This window comes from Vanacampus margaritifer, chromosome 5 (genome assembly GCF_051991255.1).
Source record: "Vanacampus margaritifer isolate UIUO_Vmar chromosome 5, RoL_Vmar_1.0, whole genome shotgun sequence".
NCBI lineage: Eukaryota > Metazoa > Chordata > Actinopteri > Syngnathiformes > Syngnathidae > Vanacampus > Vanacampus margaritifer.
Genome location: NC_135436.1, coordinates 18,057,905 through 18,071,931, shown reverse-complemented (window position 1 = coordinate 18,071,931; position 14,027 = coordinate 18,057,905). Strand labels below are relative to the sequence as shown.

At 40.4% G+C, this 14,027-nt stretch overlaps 1 protein-coding gene across 3 annotated transcripts in view; it reads left to right on the top strand.

Moving 5' to 3' along the window:
• Nucleotides 1–13,990, top strand: part of vaspb (vasodilator stimulated phosphoprotein b) — a 29,048-nt gene extending 15,058 nt beyond the window's left edge. For 2 of the 3 annotated variants that reach the window (XM_077566938.1, XM_077566939.1), the window contains exons 2-14: nt 3,858–4,029; nt 5,217–5,397; nt 5,668–5,734; nt 8,207–8,304; nt 9,417–9,667; nt 10,280–10,398; nt 10,588–10,639; nt 10,798–10,825; nt 10,907–10,952; nt 11,171–11,224; nt 11,858–11,927; nt 12,103–12,160; nt 12,691–13,990. In XM_077566938.1, coding sequence (XP_077423064.1) covers nt 3,858–4,029; nt 5,217–5,397; nt 5,668–5,734; nt 8,207–8,304; nt 9,417–9,667; nt 10,280–10,398; nt 10,588–10,639; nt 10,798–10,825; nt 10,907–10,952; nt 11,171–11,224; nt 11,858–11,927; nt 12,103–12,160; nt 12,691–12,725 — 1,231 coding nt within the window. In that variant the 3' untranslated portion in view covers nt 12,726–13,990. The remainder of the gene's footprint in view (nt 1–3,857; nt 4,030–5,216; nt 5,398–5,667; nt 5,735–8,206; nt 8,305–9,416; nt 9,668–10,279; nt 10,399–10,587; nt 10,640–10,797; nt 10,826–10,906; nt 10,953–11,170; nt 11,225–11,857; nt 11,928–12,102; nt 12,161–12,690) is intronic. The other variant, XM_077566940.1, reaches the window with a different exon arrangement.
• The last annotated feature ends 37 nt before the right edge of the window (nt 13,991–14,027 follow it).

The following is a 14,027-nucleotide window of genomic DNA, read 5'->3' as shown; positions in this document are numbered from 1 at the left end:
TTTCCCTTCCACTTTTAATGTTAAAATGAATTTCTGTAGCCTAATAGAGAAGCTTTTGAAAGATCATTTTTGGCTATTAATAATGTTGCCATTTCTATTTAAAAGCAAGCATTTGAAAACACTGTTGTATACTTTTCTTGTAAATTGTGCAAATATTTTTCAACTGGGTTACATTGCTTACTATTCACATCACATGACCTGCTGAAAGGATTTGGGAAGGCAGTTTGTAGGCATGTACAAAGTGTTTTTTCAAAATTTGAGTTTCACGCGAACGTCACCGCTTGATTGAAGTGAAAAAAGGAAAGCGACAGTTACCGATGCACTTTATTTTATGGTATGTATTTGACAGAATACTCGACAGATTAATTTATTATTAAAATAATTGTTAGTTGCAGCCCTAATTTCCTCAGTGTACATTATGTAATCACACAAGGATCGGCTGCGATCGAGATCGGCCACGATTTTCTTCATTTTGGGAGATCGATGCTTTCCCGATCCCTTAAAATAAAAGCGATCTTATCCACCAATCTTATCAACCACTGTTGTCTTCTGCTGTGAGATGACAAATAGGTTTTTCATTTTTATTTGAGCAAACTACTTCATGTGCCGTTAAAACAAACCATTTGTATTGTTTCAAAATTATTGTTCACAGTTTTACAACAAAACAAGATTGCAACATTGACTGTGTATGCTACTTGTTTTGAAAAAAATAAAATCTGCATCGGTAGGTCAGACTTTTTAAGGTTCGACTTTTATGATCGGCCAGAAAATGCTGATTGATGCGTCCCTAGTGTATGTTTATATGAAATTGAAATTGAGTTACAAACTTGGTCGCAAAACAAACAAATTGTTTATCATAGGATTCATGGCATCGCCTGTTGACTATAATGTGCATTACTGTCACTGTGTTGCCTGGCACATGATTGTTTATTTCAATTTAAACACGTTTAATTTGACATGACATGTCATGTCATGTAACCATGGCTGCTGAGGAATACTCCAGCACTAAGCAGTCAGTGGTTGTCTGTCTGCTGTGTGCCTCATTATATCGCACATTGGAACCTTGACAGGTGTTAAGGTGTGGGCATGACTTTGTCCGTATGCGCATGCACCACAGCAGCTTTTAGAGTCTCTGTCTGTAGTTGTATCAATAATGCAGTTGCGCACTCTCAGTCTCACCCCTGAGCCATCACTTTCTATGCCATTAAAAATGCATCCATTTCCCAGTCCAAAGTTCCCAAAAGCCTTTCCCCTTGACCGCACATCAACGTTGTGCTTGGGGCTCATCCGATCAGGAATCCCAGCACTATTTTTTGATGTTTAATCCTCCAGCCACAATTAATTTTTAACCTGATGGAACCTTGTGTTCACTGAACATTGAAAGGCCAATGGTATCATGAGCTTGTTGCAGTTATTTTCATTCTGTTTATGCTGGAACCCTTCTATTTTCAGCACAACAGTGAAATGGTTGGGGGGGGGGGTGCATTGAGTAATATTATTCTTGGTTTTCCGTGTTTTTAGACCTGCCAACAGACAGGACAATGAACCTACCATTTGTAGCAGTCACAACAAACGGTGTGGGAGTGACTATTGATTGATTGGGCCGAAACAGTCCTTATAAGGAGGAGTTTGCAGTAGGAAGGGGGTTGTGGTCTAGGTGCTGTGTCATAGGAAGGGAAGTGGCAGATTGTTTCATGGATGGGACAGATGGAGGAAGAGATGGATTAAAGCACTGTGGGGGTGAAGGGGTTGTAGGGTGTGTGTAAAATAAATAAAGGTGGATGTACGTATCTTTTTTTATTCCCTTGTGTTTTCTGTACTTGTTGAGTGTCGGCGTTGATGTGGCGTGTGAGTCAGTCTGGAGTTGTGCAGGAAATTTTCAATACATTTATTTGCACATTTCATGTTTTTTTTTGCTGCAATGGTGGATGTAGAAACGTGGAGGATTCCAGAACTCTGCACAATTTCCTGTCTTTGTCAACCTCTGCGGCGGTTGGGCCTTTGATTTTGTTTTGAATCAAACTCCCCCAAATAAGAATAATACACAATGTTTTGTCTCTTGGCTTTTCACTGATTGTTAAAAATTATTTTTCATTTGACTGCCATATCAATGTAGCAATTTATTCTACTGTACTTGCGTGATATAGTTGATCAGATGATAACGTTTGATCTAGCCAGGTTGTGCAGGATGCGGGTTGGGCAATGTCTGAGAAATGAGAAGTCACACACTTTTGTAATAACAAGTCAGACAGTATTATGTCGGGGGTATAATGTGGAAGAAAGGAGTGATTGAATAAATGTCAAGTTCCTAGTCACTCAGAAGATGGAGAACTATATTTAGTTAAACAACTTATATATTTACTCTGCAGTCTAATCCCTGCCGTAGCGCAATTCCATGCCATGGCTCAGGGTGTAGAGACGGTCGTTCAGTAACCAGAAGGTCGGCTGTTCGACCCCTGCTCTCCCCGAGTCATGTATTGTGCCCTACTCACGCTGGTGAATGTTTGGTGCGAATGTTTGGTGGTGGTCGGCGGGGCCGTAGGTGCACACGGGCAGCCACGCTTCCGTCAGCCTGCCGCAGGGCAGCTGTGGCTACTTAACCGCCACCACAGTGTGAATGTGTGAGTGCATGAATAATGTATCCATTCCATTGTAAAGCGTCTTTGAGGGTCTAGAAAAGCACTATATAAATCCAATGCATTGTTATTATTACTATTATCACCACCAGTCATTCATGTGGCCGGGGTTTTGCTAAAAAGGATGCTATATGCAGTAGTGTTGTTCCGATACCAATACTGGTATCGGCAGAGGCCCCGATATTGTATTAAAACTGGTATCGGTGAGTACTAACAAGTAACATGCCAATACCATTATTTTCGACGCTAATATAGTACTTTGGATGCAGAATCTTGTGCCCTGCTCATGCACGACATTCACTGATGTGTGACATGTTTACTGCATGCCAAGCCAAGATATCCTATTGGCCCTTGAATGCTCTGAACCAATGGCAGGACAGCTATTTCATGTGAGAAAAAACAACAACTTAGGTATCGGTATGGTATCGGTATCGGCCGATACTGCAAAGCTGGGTATCGGAATCTGTATCGGGGGCCAAAAAACGGTATCAGAACAACACTAATATGCAGTGTTTCCCACAGATTTGAAATGTACTTGGGTGAGTGCACTCCAGTGGTGGGGATGGGAGGCGGGTTGGACGGGAGGTGGGTCTGAGTCCGGTTACTACGTCTACTCTAGCCTCAAGATCCACAAGTGAATGACGGCGAACTAACGTTACATGCGGTATATCATGTTGAGACACGTTTTTTTTCTCTCTTTGTAAATATATATATTTTTTTAAATTCTTGAAAACTTCTTGGGTGGTGGCCAATTTACTTGGGTGGCCCGCCCAAGTATTAACATAGTGTGGGAAACACTGATAGTGATTGAGGTTGTTTTTGCTGTAATTAATTCTTATTCCGCGGATCCGATCAATTACGTCATTGATCGATCGCACAAATAATGACATTACATGCGATCACCGATCATGCATAAAATGCCAAATATTGATCAAGCCAATCAGATCGGCGTAAAGTCTAGTACATATATCTGCTGGACAGTGGCGACATGTAATATGCATGTCCAAGGTACACTTAAGTTGTACAGCCGATTCCATAAATTCCAAGCAGAGATGGGAAGTATCAAAAATTCCGCCCTTATGACGCCCAGTGGAACAAACTTGACATATTTGAATGGCCGTGACATAACCAAGTTAGGACAGAGATTGGGACTATGATGGGAATGTCGTTGGTGCTACAAACTCACACATGAATGAACTCTTATTTTGTCTCTCATTGTAGTGAGTCGAGTATCTGCCAGGCTCGTGCCACTGTGATGATCTACGATGATGGCAATAAGAAGTGGATGCCGGCAGGTGCTGGAGCCCAGGCCTTCAGCAGAGTCCAGATCTATCACAACCCCTCCAACAATGCCTTCCGGATAGTGGGACGCAAGATGCAGACAGACCAGCAGGTGAAGTGAATCACTAAGAGCTGTTTTTTCTACTAATTTTAAACGATTGTGCATGCTTGTGAAATGTATTTACTAATCTGTCTTGTGGATATTTTCGCCATCTTTTGTTTCTTCAAGATTTATGAGTCTGCTTCTGTTTCTACTTTTTTTAAATTATTTTTTAACCTATTGTTTGACAGCATGTTTCTTATAAATCTTCATAAGGGAATTAGGAAGGAGCAATTTGTAGCACAATGTCCATGGAAGCTGTGGTATTTGTGTGCATCTCTTTCAATTTGCTTTACCAAATGGGAGCTGTAACTTAAGAGCTGTATTCTAATTCTTTATTAATGTTATGAATCTGATGTCATGCAGTTTTGTAAGATTTGTCATTTAAGAGGTCTGTCTTTTGGTTGAACTATTTTAAAGCCCAACACAGTGCAAAGTCACTTCTTACCATACTTAACTTTTTGCACGTCTTTCACCTAATATGGAAAGACTTTAGGATGTATCATTCAGTTCCAGTAAGAACTGGTTAAGTTATTACAAGATCATGACTCATGAGATAACATTAGATAAAGATGGGCCATCAAGTTTCTGTAATAAGGGTTAAGTGAGTTTGGAGGGATCTATTCTTGACCACACTCTCATTCTGCCTGCTGCCTCAGCGTCTCCCAGTTTAAACATTCACCACACTAAAGTGCTCCCCAGAGACAGAGTCTTAAAGTGGATGATGTTTCCTGTGAGATAGTTGGCCTGTTCAAGCATTTCCTGTGACAGTTTGGGGGGGGAAATGCTCGTTGTCCAGTCCGGACCGTTTCCTTCTCGCGTGTCCAAGAGTAGAGACTCGCTGAGACCACGAAGGGGCAACTATGTAATAATATATCTTTGCTGTTCTTTCCCTCACAATGCTATTTGCTACCTATAATACTCACCCTCTCCTCTTTGTCTGTGCTCTGTGGAATTCAGAGGTTGTTAAACAAATAGAGAAATGGCATGTCAGCGCATTCAGGCAACACTCAAAACCACATTGTTTCCTGTCTCATTCATTAGCTTGACGCCACCTACTGGATTGAATGAATAACCATGATGCATGAACCATGACTGAAGAATCTTCCAGAAACTACACATACTTTTTTCCCTTGTCTGTTTGGTTAGAGGAGTAAGTCGGGCTTTTGAATAGATCCTTTGTCCTTGTCTTTGTGCAGGTGGTTATAAACTGTCCTATCGTGAGAGGGTTGAAATACAATCAAGCCACACCTAATTTCCATCAGTGGCGGGATGCCCGGCAGGTGTGGGGGCTCAACTTTGGCAGCAAGGAAGATGCTGCTCTCTTTGCCAATGGCATGGCACATGCTCTGGAGGTGCTCAGCTCCATGGCAGATGCAGGTGCTGGTTCTTACTACTGCAAGCAGCTTAAAAATGTTTCTCCAATTGTCCTGTTAACTTCCCACTTAGTGGCTTTTATTTATCAATGTGTTGTCGAATGGATTTGATGTCTAGTCTAGGATGCTAGTTAAGTTTAGTTCCAGCATGGAGGAAAAATAGAACAAAATAAATGAGATGCAAGTATTGTATATGCAAAGTGCAATAAAAAAAGAATCTAATGTTTAGTAATCTTTCAATTTAATTTGTGTTTTGCGCATTGTATTTTGGCAGGCTATGCAACCCTTCCGCGGCCGATGTCAAATGGTCCACCTCCTGAAGAGCTTGAGCAGCAGAGGAGGTACTAGATCAGTGGTGCCAAAGTCCAGTTCATGAGATCCTCTATCCATCCTGTTTTCCATGTCTCCCTCATCCAAGGCAGCTGAATCCAATGGTCAGCTCATCAGCAAGCTTTGCAGAAGCCTGATGACAATCTTGATCATGAATCAGGTGTGCTGGTGGAGAGAAAAATGAAAAACATGCTGGATGGGGGCTCTCGAGGACCGTACCAGATCTTAATATACTGTACAGGATTCTTTAAATGCCTATAAATCTGCTCTGGGCCCAATTCCAGTGTTGGTTATACAACATGTCCAACTAATATGCCACATTTTCCCCCCTCCCAGCAAATGAGATGGGTAAAGAAATGCTATGTTTTCTGTTGTTCCACGTAGTCATAAATACAGATTGCACTCTCTATTGAGTTCATTTAACAATCAATAGTCAATTCTAGCAGCCTAAACTTTGCAGTAAGTCTTCTTGGCAGTTTTGCACACAAGCATATGCACAGGATTTGATGGCATTAGCCTGACACTGCTAAACTCTGTCAGCCCCTGTAGGTTAAAGGTTAAATAGACAGCAAGGCCAACACATCTCACATCAGCCCCACCTTCTCGTCATCCATTTATCTGTTCCTCCAATAGAGTCCATTATGCTGCCCTGCACGGACTTGGCATTAACATTTAATCCCATTTAGACTAAAAGGTATGTGATTGGCCTGTGGGACTGTCTGTCAAACCCGTGTTTGTCCTGCTGGTTGCTGCCATGCTGTGGCTTAAGGAATAAAGCACTGCTATTAAAACCTTCAAAATCCACCACAGATTTACATGCAGGTCAATGTTATTTACACTCCTGGTTTTAGGTTGGGTGAGTGCAGAAATCATAATCAGAATTATGTTGAACTAAAAGTATGAAACAGTGGTAAGTAATGTGGTCATAATCAACTCACTCTCACTCCCCTTATTTGATGAAGCAAAGCTTTTAAATGGCAAAGACAGTGTCATGATTGTATACTTTTAAGTTGTTTTGTATTATATGTGAGCTGTATTGCATACAGCTGCAGAATGCCAGATGTGGTGGGGACTTAGTTGAAGAGAACTGAAGCAGCTCGAATTAGGCCACAGTGTCCATCTGTGGACTTCTTAGTAATAACACAAATTGTGCAGTGTACTTTGTTGCATACTTCATAATGAACTTGTCAGTGCAGTTTCTGGTTTTAGTTACTCTGACATCAGTGGATGTTGCATACATTGTCCAATATGTTGGACAATAGCTGGTAGTTAGCTAATAGTTTATTGTATCACATTGGGGGGAGTCCTGGGATTAATAGTGGTCCGTCTGTTTGGATTTATTTGGATCACATTCAAATTTAAGCCTCTTTCACTCTAAAGTACCACAAAATTGTTGCATTGGAGCCGTAACAGTAGATGTGTCTAACACTTCATCCTGTCGCCACATGCTGTAATTAGATGCATGATGATGTCAGCACGAGCGTCTAATGTGACATATTGCTGACGTTGGGCCAAAACTTCATAAGTCACAATTTGGTAAATTTAATGTCCCCTCCAAAAAATCTATACTATTGGTAAATTCATCCGTGTGGGTTTTATTTATTTATTTTTTACAAATTATTAATCCAGAGTGTAGAAAATGGCTTGCTCTCTTTTGATGATGCAATGTTATTGATCGAACAAACATGCTGTTTTGGGGGTTTCCTGAAAAGTGACTATTTTGGAGGTACAAGGTTTCGGCTCGATGCCAGCAATGTGCAATACTTTACTAGTTATAATATTAGCTACTATTACTGGTTAGTAGAGCTGTGTCTGAATCGTTGGTGACTCAAATTGAGATGCATAAAAAAAACTAACCCTGAATCAGAAGTTTTGTATTTGAATCAGAGCAAATTTAATATTGTTATACAGACTGAATGGCAACTCGAGTGTGTGTGACTGTGATGTGTGCATGTGGGAAGTGCGCAAGCGTTCTGTGAAGGCAGGTGGCAGGCTCTTCAAGTGAGATCCCGGAAGTGTGCAAGAATAGTTAACCAACTAATGAGCATTATATAAACTGTTAAGCAGTCAATGTACTAGTCACTGACACCCATCTCGACTGTGTATGAATGCCTGTCGTTCTTTGCTGCTGGCCTTTCACGCCATCATAGCAACAAATGAAGGGAGTTTGCCAAATTACACTGGACTGAATAGAAGAACTCACAGCTAGTTTAGCAATAGCTAGGACGATACTGGTGCTTAAAAGTAAGCCAAAAAATGCACTATATATATATATATATATATATATATATATATATATATATATATATATATATATATATATATATATATATATATATATATATATATATATATACTATTGACATCAAGTCATTTTTAAAAATGAATGAATTATTAGTTCACCACTGGATGGCGCTAAGGATCACTGAATGTCCCTTTAAGAGTCGGCATACAAAGTTGTGACAATGACTCTGTGTTTGCAGATTGGAGCAGCAGAGGTTGGAACAGCAAGAACGGGAGCGACAGGAGCGAGAGCGTCAGGAAAAAGAGAGATTGGAGAGAGAAAGACAAGCTGCAGCAGGTTAGGAAAAATGGTCTGGTCAGCAGAATAAGAACAGTCGAATATGTTTAGTTTTCGAGTGTGGGTGTGTTGAGTTCTTTTCCAAACAGCTTTGTTGGAGATGTATTATACCATATATTGCTTTAATTTACCACTGTGCACAAACATCAACGCATGACACCAAAAATACAGTAATCGCTAATTTAAAATGCAAAAGAAATTGCTAATATATCACGTTGGCATTAATTAAGATGGTACAAAAAAACAGAGCCAGCAGCAGCCATGCGTTTCAAAGTCTTTGGTCGCGTCGAGCCCCACTATGCAGAAAAGCCTTTTAATACTACATCATAAAAGCAAACATCTGTCATGCATCATCTTCACAAACACCTTAATTCATGAACGATAAAACAATGAGCCGACTAACCCCACGTGCTAAGCGGCTATTAATATGCAACACAGATTTACCTTCGTCGCTCACGAGGGTCCTTCTGCAACGAAGCATCTCAGCGATCAATTTTAAACCAGCCAACTTAAATGTACCTAACCTTACTATTTATCTTACTATTTTCAGTCATTATTTTCTAAAACAAAACCATCCAGGCATTATTTACAGGTGACAATTGTGCCACGCAGCTTTTGCAGAACAAAGTATTTATTGTACCATTTCTCAGACCTAAGTTGCGTTCAAGATTGTCAAAGTGTATGTTTTGAAGATGTTTTCGCTGCTTTTAATTTGATACTATTGCCTAAAAATAACACAAAGTTGAGATGGACCATTAGTATTGATTTGTGAAGGGGGAATTTTCTTTTTGACCATAATGAGATTTCCGCCAAACGGCGACTATATGGAGGTTTGCTGTATAGTATGAATGAAATTTTATCTAATGGGAATCGTGCTGTAATATGAAATGAAAGCTAAATGCGCATCATCGGTAGTCAGCTGCAAAATCCATGTATTGTTGGCTATGTGACTCACCAGTGGCGTTGGACCAAAATGTAGGTCCTCATAATTTTCACGAAGGGACCCTCCACCTTTATAGCCCCTAGATCGACACCAGTGACGTTTACCTTTTTCTTGAGCACACTCGCATTACACAAGCATGTACTAACATCACCTTGATCTCATTTTTCAGCACCTATTCCTCCTGCTCCACCTATGGCCCCCGGGGGCCTTGCTCCTCCACCGGCACCTCCACCACCACCTGGGCCTCCTCCAGTCGTTGGTGTTCCTCCCCCTCCCGGACCCCCACCTGCAGGACCCCCGTCCGGTGGACCCCCACCTCCCCCGCCTCTGCCATCAGATGGATTAATCCTAGGTGGTGGTGGAGGTGGCGGCGGCTTGGCTGCTGCCCTGGCAGGAGCAAAACTTCGCAAAGTATCACAAGTAAGCAAGCAAGGTCTTCAATGGTGAAGACTCACATTATTGGTAATAACTAAGAGGCTGTTTACTCAAGACCAAAGATATTTGGAAGCAAACTTCTTATATGACAACTCTCTGTCATAACGATTGAAATAAAATAATACTGTATGGACGTGATTGAAAAGACAGATAAAGACTTGAAGTTGTAGCATAAAAAACACCAATGTCAAACTTTGCATGTTTATTAAAAAAACAAAACACTGAATAGCTCAAACTAAAGCCAATTTGGGGAAAAAAAACAATGTCATTTTTGGATACAGTGACATACCCCCAAAAAAATTTCTTGGCACTGAAATGTTTGTTGACCAGTATTATCAGGGTGACACATAAAAACATACCAATAAAGTGTAAATGCTTTAAAACTATGCTCTTTTACAAAAAAAAAATTTTTTTTAATCAAATCCAAAATAATGAATGGTTTTCATTGTAGATAATCAACATTTTAGAGTAAACCGAACTCTCACAGTCCTGCTTTTTGTTGGCCACCTGCTTTTCCTTTAGCAGCCTGTTGGTGGTGTCAAGATGTCTAAAGTTGTGGTTTGATTGATTGATAGATATCTTTTTGTGTATTCTCAGCAGGAGGAAGGATCTGCTGCTGCTCCAGTGGGCAGAGCAGACGCTAGCCGCTGCAGCAACTCCTCTATTGGAGGAGGTGGCGACCTGATGGGTGAGATGAGTGCCATCTTGGCCCGAAGGTAGATGCAATAACACAAGAAATTGCATATTTCCATGTGCCCTAGAATAATGTATTCCTGTTACTTATTACATATAATTTGAGCATTTTATGGTCATAATTGTTCTTTAATTACAACAATAATGTGAATAACTCGAAGCATACAGTAAACGGAGTTTTGACTTAAAAACTGAATTCCTTGTTACATCAGGAGAAAAGCAGCTGACACTGGAGAGAAAGTACCTACGAAGACACACGACAATGTACGTATCTGCTTGGTTACTAATTAAATCAAGACAACAAAGAAGTGCCACCCTCCCCCCAAAAATTGACTCTGATACGATCTGATTCTGGGCACAAAACTCCGCTGCAGGATGACACCCTCTAAGCAGGTGTTTTTGTTTGTTTGTTTTCTACACAGGAGGATTCCGAGCCTCAAGGTCAAAGTGGTGAGAAACCAATATTTGTAACCTATTGCCTCTGTTCATAAAAAAATGCAATGTTCATAATTTCATACTTATCTTTGTCAGAGATCATGAGAAGACCTTGGGAGAAATCATCCTCCACAATGACCAGGTAATTAGTGGCCCATGTGTTACCAGGCTGTCATTATCAATCAGTTTCACTGAAGCATTGTGTGTGTTTGAACTCACCCCTAAGTGTTGTCCTCCATCACTGTGCATGCCACTTCACAAATATGTGCATGCTTTTTGCACCATTGTCTGAGTGTGCGCTAGTAAGTGAATGTCAACCATTTCCATTCTAAGAGGAGAGTGTGTATGTTTCACTAACAGGAATAACTCCATTCCCAAGAGCATGGACTCCGCCTCATTGTCCCAAAGTTCCAGGTATACATACCACTGTGACCTTCACTCTGCTTGCCGTTTCTTTTTTCTGCCTACTGGGCAACCCTGCTTGCAGCTGATAGGGCACACAAGAATGCACTTTGTGTTTGCGCTGATATTTAACGTCTATTGCAGGATGTATTTATTGTATTTGATGTTTGAACTTTTTGGGCAGTGCTGCCCCCTTTTGGTTAAATTACTGCCACCTTAACGGTTGCCACGGTTTTACCGTGAGTACACGTAGAGTACCTTAAACAAATATAAATTGCCAACTTTGTGGTTTCAATGATTATTTGAAAGATTTACAAATGTAAAAGTGATCTAAAATGAGGTCAATCTTGACCAACACGTGGGTGTGTACAGTATATATCGTCGCTGTCCTGTGAGAAAAACGTATGTCCATTTTTGTCCTTTTTTACATTTTATGTTTATGGGATGAAACAATGCAAACATCCCAGAAACAAACAAAAATGGACACGTGTTTTTTACAGGACAGCGACTATCTGCAACTTGTAATAAATAGTACCACTCGTTTTGGCAGCACCATGGTGACGTTCCCCCAAAACTCCTTTTAGTGCATCTTTTTCTCTAAACACGCAAAAATACAATTTGTATTTGTTTTCTGTCATTGCACAGGGTGAAGTCTGCAAACAACAGTAATGGCACAAGTGGATTAGAAGACTCAGATTTAGAAAAAATGAAACAGGTAACTTGATTTGGGAGCATTGTTCTCTCTCTTTGTCTCTCTCTGTAACACCCCCAGCCCAACCAACCAAACAACATCTCTTACTCCCTCCCTCTCTTTCTGCCTCAATTGCTTTTGCTATATCAATGCACTCCAAAGATTCATCTGTGACTCTTAACTCTTAATTTTTCTGAAGGAAATACTTGAGGAGGTGCGGAAAGAACTTCAAAAAGTAAAGGAGGAGATCATCAGAGGTGAGCCCTCATTGTGGTGAAAAATGTGTATTAGAGGTTTTTTTCTGAGTCAGAATGCCAGGAATCTAATTAGTGGTAGGGTGTTTGGTTAGGAGGCAGCCTTGCTGTTCTGGTAGAACTGTTTACATGACGTTTGTATGGATCGGCAAAAGGAACATACCACCGCTGTATCCGGATGAAATTCCATTTGGAATGAGCTTTTTTACTCCGATTGAGGTGTTCATGTGGAACATTTTCATTCAGTTTGGTCATTCAGTTTTATTCTAATCAGAATACAAGGTTCCGATTAATGATTACTGATCATCGGATTGGCAAAAGGAATATATCACTCATACGAATCTGAATTTCAACAATTTCACCATTGCGGTTGCCACTTTTGCCAAAGTAATTACAACTACAAAGTTAGAGGGGGTGACTATTTGAAGTACAGCGTTAGTGGGCAACCTAGCAGACAATTATCGGTTTAAATAAGGAATGTACATCTTACCAAAATGTTGGCCCTTATTGTTTTTCCCTCTTCTACCTCACAGCCTTTATTCAGGAGCTGCAAAAAAGAAGCACATAGTTTTGGCGCAGGCCTGGTGTAGCAGAGGGATGTGATCGATGGAGGCTTGCTGGGACCTTTGCTCCACTGCATCCTCTAACGTAGCCCAGGGATTTCTCATTTTCTTTTTTTCTGTCTCCCACAAGCATTGCTTTCATGATGTCACCATGCCTAGATACTCTTTATATAAATGGTAACCCAGGGAGCCTCCTCAGGCCACCATCCAACTTGTTCAAAGATCACGCACCTCTATTGTGATCTTGTCTATCCCCCGTTAATGTGTCCTATTCCAATATGTCCTCGATGAGAATCAGTTGAGAGTTCACAGCTGCAGCCACAGTACAGATTTTGTCGTCATTGTTAATCTTCATACCGGTAGTCTTTCCGCTACTTGCGTCTTTAGACACATTTACTGATAAAGCAGTATTCAGGGATAAGGTATTTGCCACGTTTTTACTGTAATAGCAAGATGCTGGAATGTTGGGATTTTACTACTCTGCTTTCTCTCAGCAAAACCTCAAAAATGGCCATAACCACTTCCAACTGGTAGTTTATTTCCCTTAATGCTAATTGGAAGACAAAAAATCAATTAGGAAGAGAGCAGAGAACTGAACTCCCTGACTTCTGCAGTGTCTTTCCACCATATGGATTTACATCTCCCGGCACAACACAAAGCCTTCACTGCTGCAGGAAGAAGAAACGAGCAAATGGATGCCAATGGACAACCGGAATGCTGTGAATGAGTGTTGTTTTATGACGTGTGAGAAATGTATTCTCTTTGCATTGCACTTGTTCCAGAGTCAAGTGTGAGCATGTGCCACACTGCCTTGACCTCCCAACCCCCCCCCCACAGTCTAAATGAAATATTTGTTGTTGGCTAGTGCAGTGGTCCTAAACTATTACTGCTGGTTATTTTCAATTCTTAGCTATATTTTCTACTTTTTTTTATATATATATAAACATGGCCATGAATAGGTCAATTAATTTGGCCATGACCAACTGCCTTGAGAATAAATATAAATATATATGAATATATATATATAAGGATAAATCTATTTGTTTTGAGGGAAAGCGAAAATGAACAGTTTTTTCTATTTTAATTAAAATGACTGGTGAATGGGGATTTTGGTTTTCTTTTTGATGATTGTTTTCTTATGAGATGTTATTTTGGGTTTATGGCTTTTTCTAATAGAATCTAGGCTTTTTACACTGAACTATAAAAACGGCTTAGAGACACTGGATTAGAAATGCCTTTATAGTCGAATACAGCTGCTTCTTGAAATGCATTTGTCTGGAGTCTTTTTGCTTCCTAAAATGTTTTGA